General features: G+C 47.7%; 1 protein-coding gene across 4 annotated transcripts in view; it reads right to left on the minus strand.

Moving 5' to 3' along the window:
• Window positions 1-1353: 1353 nt before the first annotated feature.
• The window catches only part of LOC149346426 (cytochrome P450 2J2-like), a 45756-nt gene continuing 30213 nt past the window's right edge, over window positions 1354-16896 (minus strand). For all 4 annotated transcript variants that reach the window (XM_089586434.1, XM_089586432.1, XM_089586433.1 and 1 more), the window contains 2 exons: window positions 12322-12512; window positions 1354-1711 (listed from right to left, as the gene is read on the minus strand). In XM_089586434.1, coding sequence (XP_089442560.1) covers window positions 1533-1711; window positions 12322-12512 — 370 coding nt within the window. In that variant the 3' untranslated portion in view covers window positions 1354-1532. The remainder of the gene's footprint in view (window positions 1712-12321; window positions 12513-16896) is intronic.

The raw sequence follows: 16896 nt of genomic DNA on the forward strand, positions 1-16896 counted from the left end.
GACCTTATTTATTTTGACGTCACCGGTTTGGTTTTCCTGTTTCAGTGGCCTTTCCGGGGCTTCTGGCTGCTGCCCTCAACAGAAGCTTTTTTTGGGACTATCGCTTTGTGTGTTACTATGAAGGCTTTATAATCAACAAGAAATATTTCTGTAACGATCCGAATATTTTGAGAAAACTAAAATTAAAGGAATAGATAAGATGACAATCGCTATTTATGCAGAAATGTGGTGTTTCCATGACACGAAAAGAAAAAAAAAGCGTCCGGAATGGCCGGTGTCGGAGGTAGGGCCTATGAGAATGCAGGGTGACCACTAATGTTTGCGAGTTGTAATTTCTTGTAAGTCAGCAAACTAGGGAGGGCGGGAGGCGGCCCTGTCCAGCTCCGACCTGGAGGCCCAGCGGGCCCTGGTCCAGAGAGCACGGGCAGCGCCGGCGGCCAATTGCGTCCAGGAATAGGGACTGCCACCCAGGTTAACAACCATCTACAGCTTCCCTTCCCAATTCAATACAGTGATACAATAAATGTTTTCTCCTACTTGTACCAAACTTGATGAATTAAATGCAGTGTACCATATTATGCATGGGTGGAAACAGGATGATCGACAGCACTCTGTGTTGCAGCCAGGAGCGGAATCTCCTTCCTAAGAGCGCGCCCGGAGCATAAATGCCTGTACGTGCCGAAGATAAATATGTCGCTGTTTTGCAAGTCAGTATCTCAGCAAGGAAAGCTATAAAATAAATATACCGCCTCCGGGCGCTGTGGGTTTTGAATAAAGAATAATAATAAACTAGGTTCCTGCCGCTTCCATGCCGCACTCTACGTTGCTTGCACAACATGGGGTTAGCCAAAATGATTTGGCCGCATGGTGCACCTCCCTCTTCCAGATTCTGAGACATTCGACCACATAGGCATGGAAATGGAGGCTTCACTGGTGTTGCGTACTAGGGACCCCACCTGATGTTGGTGAGGGCCGGCCCCTTAAGAGTTGGTCCAATCATACCTCTCTCTACCAACAATACTCTCGTCATCAGCATCTAAGGAAAATCTCTGGCTCCCGAACTCAGCATACTCCGCATAAAGCGGTAGCAGTAGCTATTTTCTTCATGTTCTTGTTACTCCACTCATAATATAGTAAATATGTCAATGCTCAATATTGCCTTCCAGTAAAAATGAAAAATAAACAATGAGCCATCTAGATACACGTTTACGGAATAATTAGCTGACATACTTTCTCCGCGATGTTATCACCTAAGCCTCAAAACAATGTGAACGCTACACTCTCTTGCACAAAAGTAGTTGAGCTTTCGCTTGCAGAGCGAGTGTTTGCACGAACTTATAACAGAAAAAGATCTGTGATGTATAAATTTTATTATGTGAGATACAACGAGGCTCTTGCGGCATGTTTATTATGTCGTAATAAAATGGCGCTTCAACATTGCGGTCTTCTTGGCGAGATGGCATATGTGGTGCTTTTCGTGGAAAGGAGCTTTATGACGGCAAAGCTTCCGCAATATTTAGTGGGGTAAAGTATTACGCCCGTGGAATACAGCGGAACATGTGACGACCTGGCTGCATGATGACGCCATCGCGGACGCTGGTGTCGAATTCGCACCCAGGTTGCGGACGAACGCAGAACTTCTGTAGTATGCTTGTCAGGAATAAGTAGATCTCCACCGGAGCTATAGCTTCACCAGGACACATCCTTTTCCCTGGAGGAAGGCCAAAATAACGCTATTACTTTCAGGTACAAAGAGGTTGGTCCCATGGTTCTTGAAAACCACAAAGTGAACGACGGAGAGAAAACCTCAGGGTGCTTGCCAGCGTTTCGGCAAGAGAACTTGTCTTCGTGTGGGCCAGACGAGTACGAGTCCTCTTGACGGAATGTTGGCAAGTGCCCTGAAGTTTTCCCTCCCTTGATCACTTTGTGATCGTCATTACTTTCTGTTCGCTTTGTAGAATCGCACGAGGACGTTTGCGTCGCAATGCCTGTTTTTAAAGTGTTTCGAAAATGATAGTGATGAGAACAAACGCGATAATAATTATGCCCAGAAAGGGGCCGCCTTCGCACAGTGTTAAAGATGAGGTAGCATGGTCGTGCGCCGCAGAGGGAATGAAGGACGTCGGAGACGAGGATGCGGGAAAAGATAAGGAGAGAAGACTTTATACAGCAAAATTTACATATTTACAAGTGAGCTCGGTAACGAGACGCTCACTGCTGGAACGCTGCCTGAGGACAGCACATGAGGAGACCATCAGATGAAAAAGCCCTGATGATAAAGCCCCTCGGCCGTACCGCTGCCGAGGTTTTAAAGTTCCTTTTCCCTGGGTTCCCTAGATGGGGGCCGGGCCTGCCGAGGAAGGAAGTTCTCAGTGGCACCAATCACGAACGCACACGCACTCCCGAGGGATCACCGCCGTCACGCGCAGGGAGAGGGGGAACGATGCCATCCACGTAGCACAGACGTCGGAATGTCCACGAGCGGCATTCCCGCTCATTTCATGCGTTCGAACGTGCGTTCGCACTCGGTGTAGGGGAAACGCTCGCTCAACCGGGCAGACGGACGCGGCTTCCGTAGCAATCCAGACGCTCACCCAACGCGCGTCTCGGGGTTAGTCGGCGTTCCGCTGCAGCCATGCCGTTTTCTTCCCCACGACGAAGGCGAAACGTAACAGTCTCTGCCGCAGTACCACCCTTTTTCTCCTGCCCCCCTCCAAGAAGTGTCAAGCTCACCGCTACGTAAGCGAGTCAACGCGAACACAAAAATGCCTAGCCACATCCCATATAGCTGGTTTTATCCGTTGTCTTCATCATGTTTCATGTGTTTTGTACCCCACTTTCCATGCTCGGCGGCAGTGGTGCTGGGAATTCTAAACCGCTGCCTTCTGGTGTCATTCCTTTGCTCTGTACTTTCTAATGCTCGATGTTGCTAGCACTTCCTACATAGTCGTACAATAGAGTCTGATGAGTCAAGAGAAATAAAGGCTCCACTCCGTCACCAAGGGCAGCTCTACGAACCAGCCCAACAAGGTGAGAAAGAAGCCGAATGCATCTCTAAAACAGAAAAGCGGCCACTTGCTATGGCATATAAAGATGCGAAAGCAGCTAGCGACGCTCAGCACGCTTATGAACACGAAAAAGAGAAATGGCGGCACAGAAACTACCCAAAAGCGGCAAGTGAAACAGAGCGCGCTGCCAGGTTAAGGAAAGTGCATTGTGGCGGAGGCCTCCCAAGCCACAAAGCTGACAGGGAGGACTCGCGCGTGGCTAAGCTCAAACAGAGCAAAGCGAAGACGGGATTGTGTTTGGCAGCTAAAGGGCCTGGCTCCTTCCGGAGCAAGGCTGTCACCATCGGTGAACTTTCCTAGAATATGCTGCGTTTTTGCTGTAAAGGATTTCGTGCTTACACCCACCCTCGACAAGGGCATACACTACAGTCGTCCTAGTTAGCAAGCTCCTTTTAATAAAGGATAGTAAGATAGAAACGGGCTAATCTTTAGAGAAACTGTCGCACGAGAGTTTAGCGCCCGTTTTTTCTGGGGTTTCTCTCTACAAGCTTATATTACGCATGTGTACCTTGATGTTTTACGAAGAAAAGGTTTTATCTTGCGGTTCTCATAAAGTTTCATCAATTATTCATGCGTCCCAGCCGTGCACTTCATCGAAAAGGCGTCGGTTAGATAATTAAGATGCGATAGAGAAACTTTGACCTGTGTAAAGCACGTTTATTGACCTAATTCCGAAGAGCTGAGTCGTTCGCATGGAATGCTATAGTACGTAATGTTCAGATTCCTTTTGGAATTCCAGAGCATGTTCTGGTGGGTAGCCTGATTCTCTTTGTCTGCCAACCATGGCTTATAGCGAGAACTAATACGCCTGGGACATACGGTGGGATATTTATATTGCATTTTAAACATATTCTGTAGTCACGAATGCGCTAAGAATATGTAGGAAATAGCCAGGACAGCAGATTGGGCATGTTAGTAATTCATTTGTGACGGAACAGCGCAAAACACCGGGACAAGAGACAAGCGCTTGTCTCTTGTCCCGGTGTTTTGCGCTGTTCCGTCACAAACGTAGGAAATAGGTTCCTGAAATTGAACACTTGGTATTCAAAATGTATTGTTCAAATTTGCCAGTAATACCGCACTTAAATCACACTTCGAGCCCGTTTCAAATACGCAAAAAAATATGTATGCGGTTTTAGCCCCTTGTCAATGTATTGAAAGTGTACTTTCTTGAATATCAAATTTATTCGTCCGAATTATCATCATCATCATCAGCCTGACTACGCCCACTGCAGGGCAAAGGCCTCTCCCATATCTTTCCAATTAACCCTCTCCTTCGCCAGCCGCGGCCACCAAACCCCCGGAAACTTCCTAATCACATCCGCCCACCTAATTTTCTGCTGTCCCCTGCTACGTTTGCCTTCTCTTGGAATCCACTCCGTTACCCTTAAGGACCAGCGGTTATCTTGCCTTCGCATTACATGCCCTGCCCAAGCCCACTTCTTCCTCTTGATTTCAACTAGGATATCATTAACGCGCGTTTGTTCTCTCCGAAGTATACTTCAATTCTAATAAACGGCCGGTAATTTTGAATGTATTTGCAGCACCCTTCTAACTGCCCTAGAACAGTCTAATGCTCGAAATCGCGTTTCGGGAATGGCATTTGCGTGTTGGCAATTTATTTGAAGTGTGCTTTCGTAAATACGCTGCTGATTCGTCTAAACCATACTCCAAATGGGCAGACCGCATAAGCAATTGGCAGCCAACTTCAAGCTGCCGTTGAGCAATTTAATTTTCGAAATCAAGGATCGGCAAATCGCATTTGGATGTTGGCAATGTATTAAAAGTGAGCTTTCGTAAACACGCAAGTAATTCGTGCAAAGTATATTTAATTCTAAAAAATTCGCACTCCCCGTAAACACATTTGCTTCACACTTCTAGCTACCGTGTAACAATCTAGGGCTCGAAAGGACGTTTCGAGGAACAGTGAAAACTCTCCCTTTCGTGTCGTCCCTTCGTTTATGTTAAGTTCTAGCAGGAAGTCAATCACCACCTATTTACATTGCGAGTGGAGAACATGATAGCATTATACCGGCAAAGGCGCCTTGGGTACTTCCGGGTACGAACAAGGCAGCGAAAAAGACCCCGACTAGCAAGGCCGACCGGCTCCCTTAGACACCCGTGGATTAGTTGGCTGACAGTTCGACTCCCGACCTGTGCATGACGCGAGTTTAGACTAGCAGTCCGGTTCTAGATGGCCCCTTGATTCGGACTCGACCAGTGCGGCACTTGTGCGAAAATTCAGGGGCTCACTGTCTTTGCACGAAAAACACTTCACCGGGCAAGATAATGCCTCGTCTCTCGGAGGGTATATATGAGGTAAGCCAGGTATGGCCCTTGTCGGAGCACTTCTTGTTTGCTGCGTCATTTTCTGTCGGTATTTGCTGTGTGGAGACGTCTTTTCGGGTGCAATTCCGTTACGTGACCTTGCCATGTGATAGACATCTTGATTAATGGTAACTACGCGTCTCCTCAGGAATGGACTGCGTGTCGCTCATGGCCGGGTCAGTCATTTGTTATCGTGTTGACAAGATTAACACGCCTCATCACTAGCAGGCCTTTTCTAAGCCGAAGTACAAAGATATATTTTAATGTGCTAGATGTATATTTTAGTCAATTTTTGATGTAATGTAATGCATTTGATGTATATTTTTAGTACATTTTTAATGCATCATAAATATACTAAGCGAGAAAAAGTGTATTTTTGCCGTATTTGTAAGAACGTTTTAAATATTCCTAGTATACATAGGAAGCATTCGTATTATAGTTTAAGCATAGGGACAAAACATGAGAAATAAATGTGAAATTATTACAGTATGTTCGAGACGCATTTTTAGCATATCCTTTTCTCGCTAAAAGTTGAGATGAACCGATAAATATCTCAGCGAGAATCTGGAGGTAATTCAATTTAATTTCATGCACTCTGGAGCCATAACTGTTTCCTGGCCGACGTTGACAATTCAAATACTGCTTAGATATTTACAGCAAGTAACCTTACAGAACGGCTCGAAATGAGATTGATAGGAATCCCTGGTCGCTGAGAACTAAAAGCTGCGGGAAATTTTTTTATTGCGGTGAAAATACTATATATAGTCAAGTACAAGTCAAGAATGCAACGGCGAATGCCCCTGGAAGGTGGCCCTGGAGCCAACTTCGTCGACTGGTTCCCATCACATCGCGATTGAAATGCAGCAGAAGCTAGGCCCCATAGAATATGTGGCGTGCGATTTAGCTTGCTTAGACAATTGCGAATTAGGTGTGCTAGCATTTCGGTTTTCTCTCCGATTTTAGTTCAAGGCTCAGTTTTCAAGGTCAAGCAGGCGTCGGACAAAAATCAGTGAAATCAATGAGTGGGGGCCTCACTAGTAGCACACGAAAACTGGAGGGGACGCTTGAGCTGTGCATTAAAGGCGATGGCGTCCATGGTTTAACGCCCATATAGGCGGAATCAGTCTGTCTCCTCTTTACGTTCATAAATCGCTGGGAGTTCTCATACCACTTCTGGCACCGTGGTGCGGCTTTTAAGCGATGCGTCATTGCACTGCGATGGTAGGTGCTGCCATCGGTGGTACTTATGAGATCCAGGTTGCTCTTGCCGTGCAACCTTCTGCGACCAATCGTTCATTAAATTGCCCTGTCACCATGCGCAGGTTTTGATGACGTCACAAGGTTACTTGACATAGGTGGCCCGCCTGCCACCTTGGTCAAGATTAGCCAGACTGTGGCGAAATCGACGAGGGGGCGTCTTAGTGCCACCAGAAGCGTGTTGTTCATTGTTTGCGCTAGGGGTGCGAAGGGGTGGAGGGCGGAATTAGGATAGAAGGTGCAATGGTCGCTAGTGTTCGGAAGCCCACTCCGCACGGAACGGGGACAAAGAATCGTTTCCTTTGCTGCCTAGCCTCTGCTGCATTGCAACCGCGAAGCCATGGGAATCTGCCAGGAACACTGGCAGGAGGTCTTCCTTCGAGAGGCATCCGACTATATCGACAGTGACAAGAAGGTAAGATGCGACGCCTAGAAATTCAAATACAATGAGAAAGTGAGCAAAAATCTTTGATGCCGTCCGATCGCGTAACTGACAATTACTCGGTGTTTGTTGCGAGCGGTATGTTGGTCAATTATCAATTATAGACAGCGCTATAGCTGCAGATTATAAAATAAGGCTATAAATAAAGGCTGTTGTCTTCCGGTGACTGGTGTGGGTAAGTTCGAAGAGAGATCGCGTTAATGCCGCCGTAAAGGCGGTTCCACGGTCCGTGATGACGACTGATGGCGCACCGTGACGCAAGACAATGGATGTCATAAAAAACTGAGCCACTTCTGCAGCACTAGCGTGGGGAAGCGCCTGTGTCTCGGCGTACCACGTTAAATAGTCTGTCACCACAACAATCCATTTGTTCTCAGAGGAAGACAATGTGAATGGGCCCAGCAAGTCCATGCCCACTTGTTGGACAGGTGTTGTAGGCGGTGGGATGGACTGGAGAAGCCCTGCGGGTTTAACTGGGGGTGTCTTTCGTCGCTGGCAGTCACGGCAGGTCCTCACATATTGCTGGACTGATGAGAGCAACCTTGGCTAGTAATACTTCGCATGAATGCGGGCAAACGCCCGCGTAACACCCAAATGGCCAGCCGATGGCTCGTTGTGGCAGGCGTGCAAGATTTCTGGACGGAGTTCGGGTGGCACAACCAGAAGAAAGGTTTCCGTGTTATGCGCGAAGTTGCTCTTGTAAAGTACGCCATCTCGGAGACTGTAGGAACCCAAACCTCGAACGAAAAGCTGCGGAACAGCGACGTTAACGCCCTCCAGATGCTGGATGAGCGGACGCAACTCTGAGTCAGCCCGGTGACGCCGGGCCATATCGGACGACGTGACGAGAGCAAAAAACGGGAAGTCGTCCTCTGTGTCGGCCGGAGCAACGTCGGCAGGTGCACGTGACAAACAATCGGCGCCATTATGCTTACGGCCGGACTTGTACACTACCGTGATGTCGTATTCCTGGCGCCGAAGGCTCCATCTCGCAAGCCGTCCCGAAGGGTCTTTGAGGTTGGTTAGCCAGCATAACGAATGGTGGTCACTTACAGCTCGAAACGGGCGACCATAGAGATATGGTCAGAACTTGCTAATCGCACACACCACCGCAAGGCATTCCTTCTCTGTGGTAGAGTAGTTTGCCTCTGCTTTCGAGAGAGAGCGGCTGGCGTACGCTTTGACTTTCTCGTTGCCGTCCTGCCACTGAACGAGAATAGCGCCGAGGCCAACATTGCTGGCGTCAGTATGAATTTCAGTGGCAGCTCGTCCATCAAAATGGGCGAGTATTGGGACAGTTTGCAGGCGGCTGCGTAACTCGTTGAAGGCAGCTTCCTGCTCGTCGTGCCGCACAAAAGATACATTGTCTCTAGTAAGCATTGTAAGGGGCTCGACAATTGTGGAAAAGTTTTCAACGAAACGTCTGTAATAGGCACAGAGGCCCAGAAACCTACAAACGGACGTTTTGTCGGTTGGGCGCGGGAACTGTGCCACAGCGGCAGTCTTCTCCGCAACAGGATGGACTCCGTCAGCGCTTATCACGAGATCAAGAAAACTGAGCTCTTCGAAACCGAAATGACACTTTTGTGGCTTTATCGTCAACCGTGCCGAACGGAGCGCCTGTAACACCATTTGCAGCCGGCTGAGGTGTTCCTCGAAGCTAGGAGCAAAAATGACAACATCATCAAGGTACACTAGGCATGTCTGCCATTTCAGCCCAGAAAGAACGGTGTCCATCATGCGTTGGAAGGTTGCTGGCGCAGAACAGAGTACAGAGGGTAACACATTGAATTCATAAAGGCCGTCAGGTGTCACGAACGCTGTCTTCTCTCTGTCCATTTCGTCCACTTCGATCTGCCAGTAGCCATTCTTAAGGTCGAGTGAGGAAAAATATTTAGCATCACGCAGTCGATCCAAGGCATCGTCGATACGCGGAAGGGGGTAAACGTCACGTTTCGTGACACGATTTAACTTCCGATAATCGACGCAGCATCGCAAGGTGTTATCTTTTTTCTTCACCAATACCACAGGCGAAGACCAGGGGCTCGTGGACGGCTGGACTACGTCGTCTGCAAGCATTTCTTAACTTGGGATCGTATAGCTTCCCGTTCCATCGGCGACACTCTGTACGGGTGTTGGGATATGGAGCTAGTCTCCAGGTTGACGATGATGCGGTGTTTGGCTACCGGGGTGCGCCCTACCTTTGATGTCGTGGCAAAGCACTCTGCGAAATCGTGAAGGAGCTCTAACAAGCGCTGCTTCTGAACCACCGACAAGCCGGGATTAATGTCTACGGTAGACAGAACGGCTGGCGCATCTCGTCCGTCCGGCCACGGTAACTCCAGAGCACATATTTCTGCGGGCTCAACGAAGTCGGTAACGTATGCGACGGCCGTTCCTTTCGCAATGGGCTGGAACTCGGTTCCGAAGTTGGTGATCAAGAGTGTCGCAGAGTGATCCCGTAAGTGAACAAGCCCTCTTGCAGCGCAGATTCCTTTCTCTAGTAGAAGGCTGACGTTCCTCTCTGCCATAACGTCTCGATCACAGGGCGAGTCACTTTGCACGGGGACCATCATGCCGCACCGCGGAGGCACCGTCACGTGATCAGCAGCAATACGCAGGGCGGGCATCCTGGAGTCGTCTGGGTCGGCTCTTTCAATTGCTTGCGTCGGCGAAAACGTCACGCGCGGCTCTTTTAAATTGATAACGGCGCCGTTAGCTTGTAAAAAGTCCAGGCCGAGAATGACATCGCGCGAACAGTGAGATAGGACAAGAAAGTCACAAACGTAAACAAATCCGTCGATTGTAACTCTCCCCGTACACCGGCCAACAGGGGTGATTAGGTTCCCACCAGCTGTGCGAATCTGAGGCCCAGTCCACGAGGTTAATACTTTCCCCAGTTCCTTTGCAAGCTCGTTGCTCATAACCGAATAGTGCGCTCCCGTATCAACCAATGCCGTAACTGCTAAATCGTCGATATCGACCGGTAAGTCCGAAGCTGCACATTCTTTCTGATCGTCACGTGTCCTCGTTTGAGAGCCGTTGTCTGGTCGGGAACGCGATGGAGGATGTTCGGCTGTTCGCTCGTCAGCGGCCTTACCTCCGCAGGCGGCTGGGTCTAGTTTCCCCAGCGAGGACTCAGTGAGCGACTGAAACGGCTTGTCGAAGGACGGGGACTCGGCGAACGATAGCGGGTAGAGGTTGGTGGGCGGTAGTCAGGGCGAGAGAAATCAGTGTGATCCCGGCGCGTTGACAGGTGCTCCTCAGTTTCGCGGGGCCGTTCGCCACTGGGCGGACAGGGGACTCGCGGATGAAATCCACGAATTCCAGCTCAGCGATAACTGAACCACCGCAAGATATGGCCAGCCTCAGAGCAGTGGTAACAAAGGAGCCGCTGGTCAGGCGCCCGCCACACATCCGTCTTCCGGAGCCTCGCTTAGGCCAACACAGGGACAGGCGGGGGCCGCGGCTGGAAAGCAGATGGGCTTGCTCTCCAAGGGGTGAGGTCACAGTTCTGCCGGAGTACCGACGCGTACGTCTGGTTCGGGGGCGTCGGTGTAAGGGCAGCAGGGGCAACAGGTTCAGGGACCGCCTGAACCTGAACCTGAACCTGAACCGGATAATTTTTGCTAACGATGGACACTGCGGCTGCGACTTGGCATAGAGGTGCATTTTGTGTAGCTCTTCTTTGACGATAGATCGAACCAGCTCCCGCAGGGTGTCAGCGGAGTCGCTGGAGGCTGGCGCAAAGTCGGTAGTAGATACGGTGTTCACGGCGCGATTGTAATAGCGGGCGTGTTGTTGCAGTGTCTTTTCGACGGTAATGGCCTCCGATCGAAATTTCGAAGTGGTGTTAGGTGGGTTTCGCACAATCCCAGCGAACAGTTCTTTTATCCTGCGCATTAGGTGGCGCACTTTCTTGTCCTCGGCCATGTTTGGATCCGCCCTTCTGAACAGTCGTGTCATGTCCTCATAATACATTGCGACGCTCTCATTTGGTCGCTGGTTCCTTGACTGCAGCGCCGACTCAGCTCGTTCCCGACGGTCGGTGTTGACATAGGTCGCCAGCAACTGGCTACGGGACCGTTCCCAAGAAGGAAACGTCGTCTCGTGGTTCTCGTACCACGTCCGCGCCGAGTCGTCAAGAGCGAAGTAAACATTGTGGAGCTTCCGCTCCGCATTTCAGCCGTTGTACCTGGCAACGCGCTCGAACTGGTCAAGCCAGTCCTCCGCGTCCTCAAACACTTCGCCATCGAAGGTCGGCGGCGTTCGCGGCTGGAGGACCGGGAAATGAGCAGCTGAGTTTCCGTTGTCAGCCATAGCTGCTGCGTCTCCGTTGTTAGCCATAGGGGCTGCGTCAGTCCTGCGCGTCGCGGCTGGAGCCCTGATCTTTGGGGATAACGGGCCGAACTCTGGTGACTGACCTTGGAGTCGGCGGCTCGCACTGCGATGAATCGGAGTGAAAGCCGTGTTCATAGACAGCCTGCGGGGCACGTAGATGTTAGGAAGTACCTCGCACCTCCATCAAAAATGTAACGAGGACAGGACTGGCCCAGATCACAGTTTCAGCGAAGTTCAGGGCACAGCAGAGAATTCACAAGATGACTGTCCGAACCACACACACACTTCGTATTCGTCCACCGACACACGCATACTTCGTCTTCATCGTCGGCGCGCTCCCATGAGCACGCGCCAATGTGAAGCAAATATGCCTGACCTTTCATGTAAAAAGTTCTTCATGGTTTGCTTTTCAGCCACAGAAATTGTATAGCGGACGTAACTGAGAAAATGTAATTCATACGACTACCACTGGAAAAGGCATTTTGCTGTTACGCAACACTTTAAACTGGTCTGAAGAGCGATGTACGTTGCTTCTCAAGAAGTAGGGTTTAACGCCGAGTAATAAAATTAAATAAAACTATTTGCAAGAATTTGTCAGTTCAAAGTCCCCTCACCCAATCCGATAAACGCGCCGGCAGTTTAAATAATTTGAATAATGGCAATCATTACACACACAGGAAAAACATATTAATATGCGATTAGGAGTAGGTCATATGAGTGATGGTACGCTTTGAGCAATTATAAAAAACACAGCGCATGCAAAACCTTTCTGAAGAGAAATTTTCGTCTTGAGAAATGACTTCCTGATTGCAAAGTGGTTTTCCTCCGAAGAAACAAAGCTTTCTATTTACAGGGCCTACAAGTGCGACTGAAATTTTTGCTTGCCCACAGAAAACGGGACGACTTTTTTCAACATTGCCAAGGCCAGTGATCCGTCTTCATTTAAAAAGCGAGCAGGATCAAACTTCTCGGGTTGATTCCAGTCCTCGGGATTGTTGTGGACTGCCCATATGTTGGCGATGACGGTGGATCCTTTTCCCACAAAGTATCCTCCTGTGACCACATCTTGACTTGCCCTGTAAATTAATGAACCTTGCATTAACACGATATCATCATTTGTTTTTCAGGATACGGCATTTGGCAAGCTTTATGCCAGCATTTTTCTTTTTGTAGGGAGGGGGAGGACGGAGGGAGGAGTCATGAATGAGGCCGCCACTAAATTTATAGCTGCTAGAAAATAAAATATTTACTAGGCGAGGAAGTTACCAAATTTGAAACGTCTTTACTAGGACGGCTCCATTTCCGGAGCAGAACATTGTAGCGAAACGTTTCTATTTTATTTGCAAGAATAAAGTTCGGTAAAAAATCCACCAGCAATACCAAAGAACAACCATAACCACGTATAAAAAGCCAAACTATGGACGCTTACAAGCAAGTTTGTGTTGTTAAAAAATCTAATTTCAGACAAATTACGTGACATGCTTTGCTGAATGCTTTATGGCACGAGTTTACTTACTTGTGAATTGATGTTTTTTAAATACTTCGCAGTACTGCGATCACTTCCTAAAAGTCTTTACTCTGATACTGGGTTAGTCCCACCACCCAAAAGACTTCCGCCCACTCCCCGGGCATTTATACCCCAGATCTACCTTCACCGTCCAGAAGCCATCACTCACCGCTAACCAATCTGCTTCCACTCCACTAAAGCCTCACCCACAGCCAAACAACCTCTCCGTAAAATCGACGGCGCAAATGTAGTTCAGTTCCTCAACGTAATGGCCATCATTGTTGCAGCGAAGAGTACATAAAACGAATTACGCTTACGCAGGTTGTCACCTCACCTCGTATATCGCCTGTTCATTTTTCCTATATATTATAGTAAAAAAACTAACGGGGGCACTTAAGGAACTTACGGTAGAGTAATGCGAAACATTGTACTGATATTCTAATTGCATCCAAATTATTTCTAAGAATATTTCAATTTTATTCTCATTATATTCCGAATATAGTCAGGCTGCATCGGTGCCTTTGGTTTGGTTTGGTTTGATTTATGGAGTTTAACACCCCAAAGCGACTCAGGCTATGAGAGACGCCGTTGTGGAGGGCTCCGGAAATTTCGACCACCTGGGGTTCTTTAACATGCACTGACATCGCACAGTACACGGGCCTCTAGAATTTCTCCTCCAAAGAAATTCAACCGCCGCGGCCGGGATCGAACCCGCGTCTTTCGGTTAAGCAGCCGAGTACCATAACCACTGAGCCACCGCGGCGGCGAGGTGCCTTTGTAGTTGGTGCAATTGAGAGTACGCGCACCGACTATAACTTTTAGCATTCCTCGATTTCGGCCTTTATCATGATACAGTCAGACAGTTTCTACCAATGACTAGTTTTGTGATGCGGCCAGTTTTCGGAAAATGTCGGATTTTTGTCAATCAGCCAACTAATGCTTTGGCATTAATAGACGTTGGTGTTCACAGTGAAAGAATAAACAAGGTATTTACTACTCCGTGTGCTTCACTCTACTTTTACCTGCTGTAACAGATTCTTCCCTTGCTGGGTTACAATTTCTGCATACAAGAATTTTCTCTTCCGATTAATCTAAATACAGGTATTTGGCAACCTCACGACACTTACGTCGAAAAGTGGCCATATCAAGCTTTCAAAGTGCCAAACAATGTGAAATTTATTAAGCATATTATTAAGAAAATACCTGAAAATAAAAAGACAAATATGGTACATACAATTGCGCTACCTGCTCATTGAAAAATAAAAGTCAGGGCCACTGTGTGCACCCTCTATGTCTTTGTTCTTGTGCCTGGGGCTGTTTGCAGCAGACATTTGAAATCTCCGTAGCCCGCGACAACTTTTTCCGGCCTTGGAGCGGTAGCTAAGGAGCCACAGCACGCACTGTCTTCCTACGCACAGCAATATAGTCCTTCCTTGGTCTTCTTATTTAGTCTCAAAGTTTAGTACAATATGAAAACTAGTTATTTAAGGCATATTTCTAGCATAACTGCGAACGTTAAACTTGACACCAGGTAAAAAAACGCTTTTCTTCTTTACAATGAATTTGCTAGGCATGTTTTGTTGAAACAACATAGATGGCCCGAGCTACTTTGGCATTAGAGTAAAGGCACGTGTTGGAAGCAACGCGCCTGAAGACAAACTACATTGTTTAAAGAATTTTAATACTGATGCGCTCCAGATTAAGGCATCTGCTTGTAATGACCTCAGCGAGTTATTAAGACGGGAGGGTGTTTGGGCTCTTTTATTAAAACTGAATCTTTTTAATGCGTTTTACCGGACAAATCTCCCACCTTTTCATTTAAATTTTTTATTCCAAAGGCTGAGATACCGCAAGGATGAATCGCGGCAAATGTACTTCCGATTACGAAGAAAGGTAACCACCTTTTAGTAACTAATTACCGCCAAGTACTGTTAACCTTTAGTCGCAGCAAGTTGTTAGAGCATGCTGTAGTCAACTCATGTGCTTCATTTGTTGGATGAAAATTAAATCTTGTTGAGCCACAAAAACGAAGTTAGGAAGCACTTAACTCGTGTCGGTGGTTGATTATTTGCCAGGATTACTTGGTGTTGCCTTGAGGATTTAATGAAGTGTTCTACATGATCTCAAATGAGAATTTGTTTTTACACTAAGGAAGAATTAGACTCGCATACAATCTAATGCAATGAATAGTCTTATCTTGGCAGTAGTACTAGGTGTGTCGATATTTGGATTTTTTTTTAATTCTGCGCTATGCGTTATCCTAACTCTGGTGTTCCACGAAGCAGCGCGTTAAAAAAAAACAATTCTTTAAATCTATAATATTGATTCCCTTATGGACTGCATAATTGTGAGTCCATTACAATACTCGAAGGTGCCTGTGTTGTTTTTCAAGAAATATCTATATATTGCCACATTCCTGGGCACTCTCGTGGCGCCGTCTGCCGGCCGAACCGCCTTAACCGCTACTCTGGCTAGCCTTAGCCATGGTGGCGGGCAGTGCTTCTTCTTCGTCGGCGCTTCTTCGTGTTCCGCTAGGGAGTTCGCTGCTGCCTGGCGCTTCCCAGTAAAACATGTCCTGGCCGTCCCGACTGTCTAGCCGTGACAATATGATCATGCTTTACTGCGAAGAGAACTTGTAAAGATTATAAATGGTGCAAGATATGGGCATACAATGCTATGCGGAGAAGCGGTGCTTTTACGGATGGCAAGAAAAAATACGCGAAGCAATTTTTCGTATTGGCCTCAGAGGTAGTTGCGTAATTGGTCATCACACAATAATTACCTCGGAGTCACACTTACGACACTTACATGGTTCATGCACATGTCATACTTCTATTATTGAGCATTCGAAAACTGTGGTTAACCAGGCGGGAGCTTAAAATAGCTGAATCGAAGATTTATTGTTTACAATGCATTCTTGCCGCCCAAAAAAGAATGTGCGGCTGTGATTTATGGCAGCTATAAAAATAAAAATATTCATTTGGACAAGAAACACTTGATTTTTTGCCATAATAAAAACGGCATGATTCTCCTTTTCTGTTTATGAAACTGTACGGCATTAGTACAGTACAAACGAGTAGCATATTTATTCTTTTTTTTTTTTGCAGGAACTCATTGCAGGTAAGGTAGATATAGACTCACTCTATTGTATAAGGCCATCTGCTAAGGAAGAACCAAATTCGCAATCATTCCTTAGACCCCGCCGCGGTGGCTCAGTGGTTACGGCGCTCGGCTGCTGACCCGAAAGACGGGGGTTCGATCCCGGCCGCGGCGGCTGAATTTCGATGGAGGCGAAATTCTAGAGGCCGGTGTGCTGTGCGATGTCAGTGCACGTTAAAGAACCCCAGCTGGTCGAAATTTCCGGAGCCCTTCACTACGGTGTCCCTCATAGCCTGAGCTGCTTTGGGACGTTAAACCCCAATAAACCAAACCAAACCAAACCATTCCTTAGACAGTACTTTTGTGCACACGGAAACAATTAAAAACACATGGTTCTAGAAAGCCGTCGCAGACTGAGATTTCTTGGCGGTTACAGTACTTGTATGCAATAACTTCGCAAAGCGGCTGGAAGAATATTTGGTGAGATTTGTGGGAACGCGCCCCTTTTTCCCTTGTAGTCGGCTTCCCCGAGATGCATTCTCCCGAGCTTAGTTAACTAAAAAGGGAGGGCCCCGGCGTCGCAGCGACAGGAGCGCCACGGATGGCGTGATTGCTTTAATATCAGGGCCAGGGAGCACTACGTCAACGTAGATAGAGGGTCTGGAGGCAATCTCGCAGACCACTGCAACCAGCCTCGCCACAAGTGTAAACCTGTATTAGAGAATACAAGGTTCATAGCAACGTCAAGAAACAAAGCAGAAAAGGAGGTCATTGAGGCCTACTTTATTGCTATGGCAGGAGACATTTGCGTAAGCATGCCGTCAATTTCACTGCACGAAAAAGAAATTTGCTTC

The sequence above is a fragment of the Amblyomma mixtum genome, chromosome 4 (genome assembly GCF_055824585.1).
Source record: "Amblyomma mixtum isolate Tamu chromosome 4, ASM5582458v1, whole genome shotgun sequence".
Lineage (NCBI taxonomy): Eukaryota > Metazoa > Arthropoda > Arachnida > Ixodida > Ixodidae > Amblyomma > Amblyomma mixtum.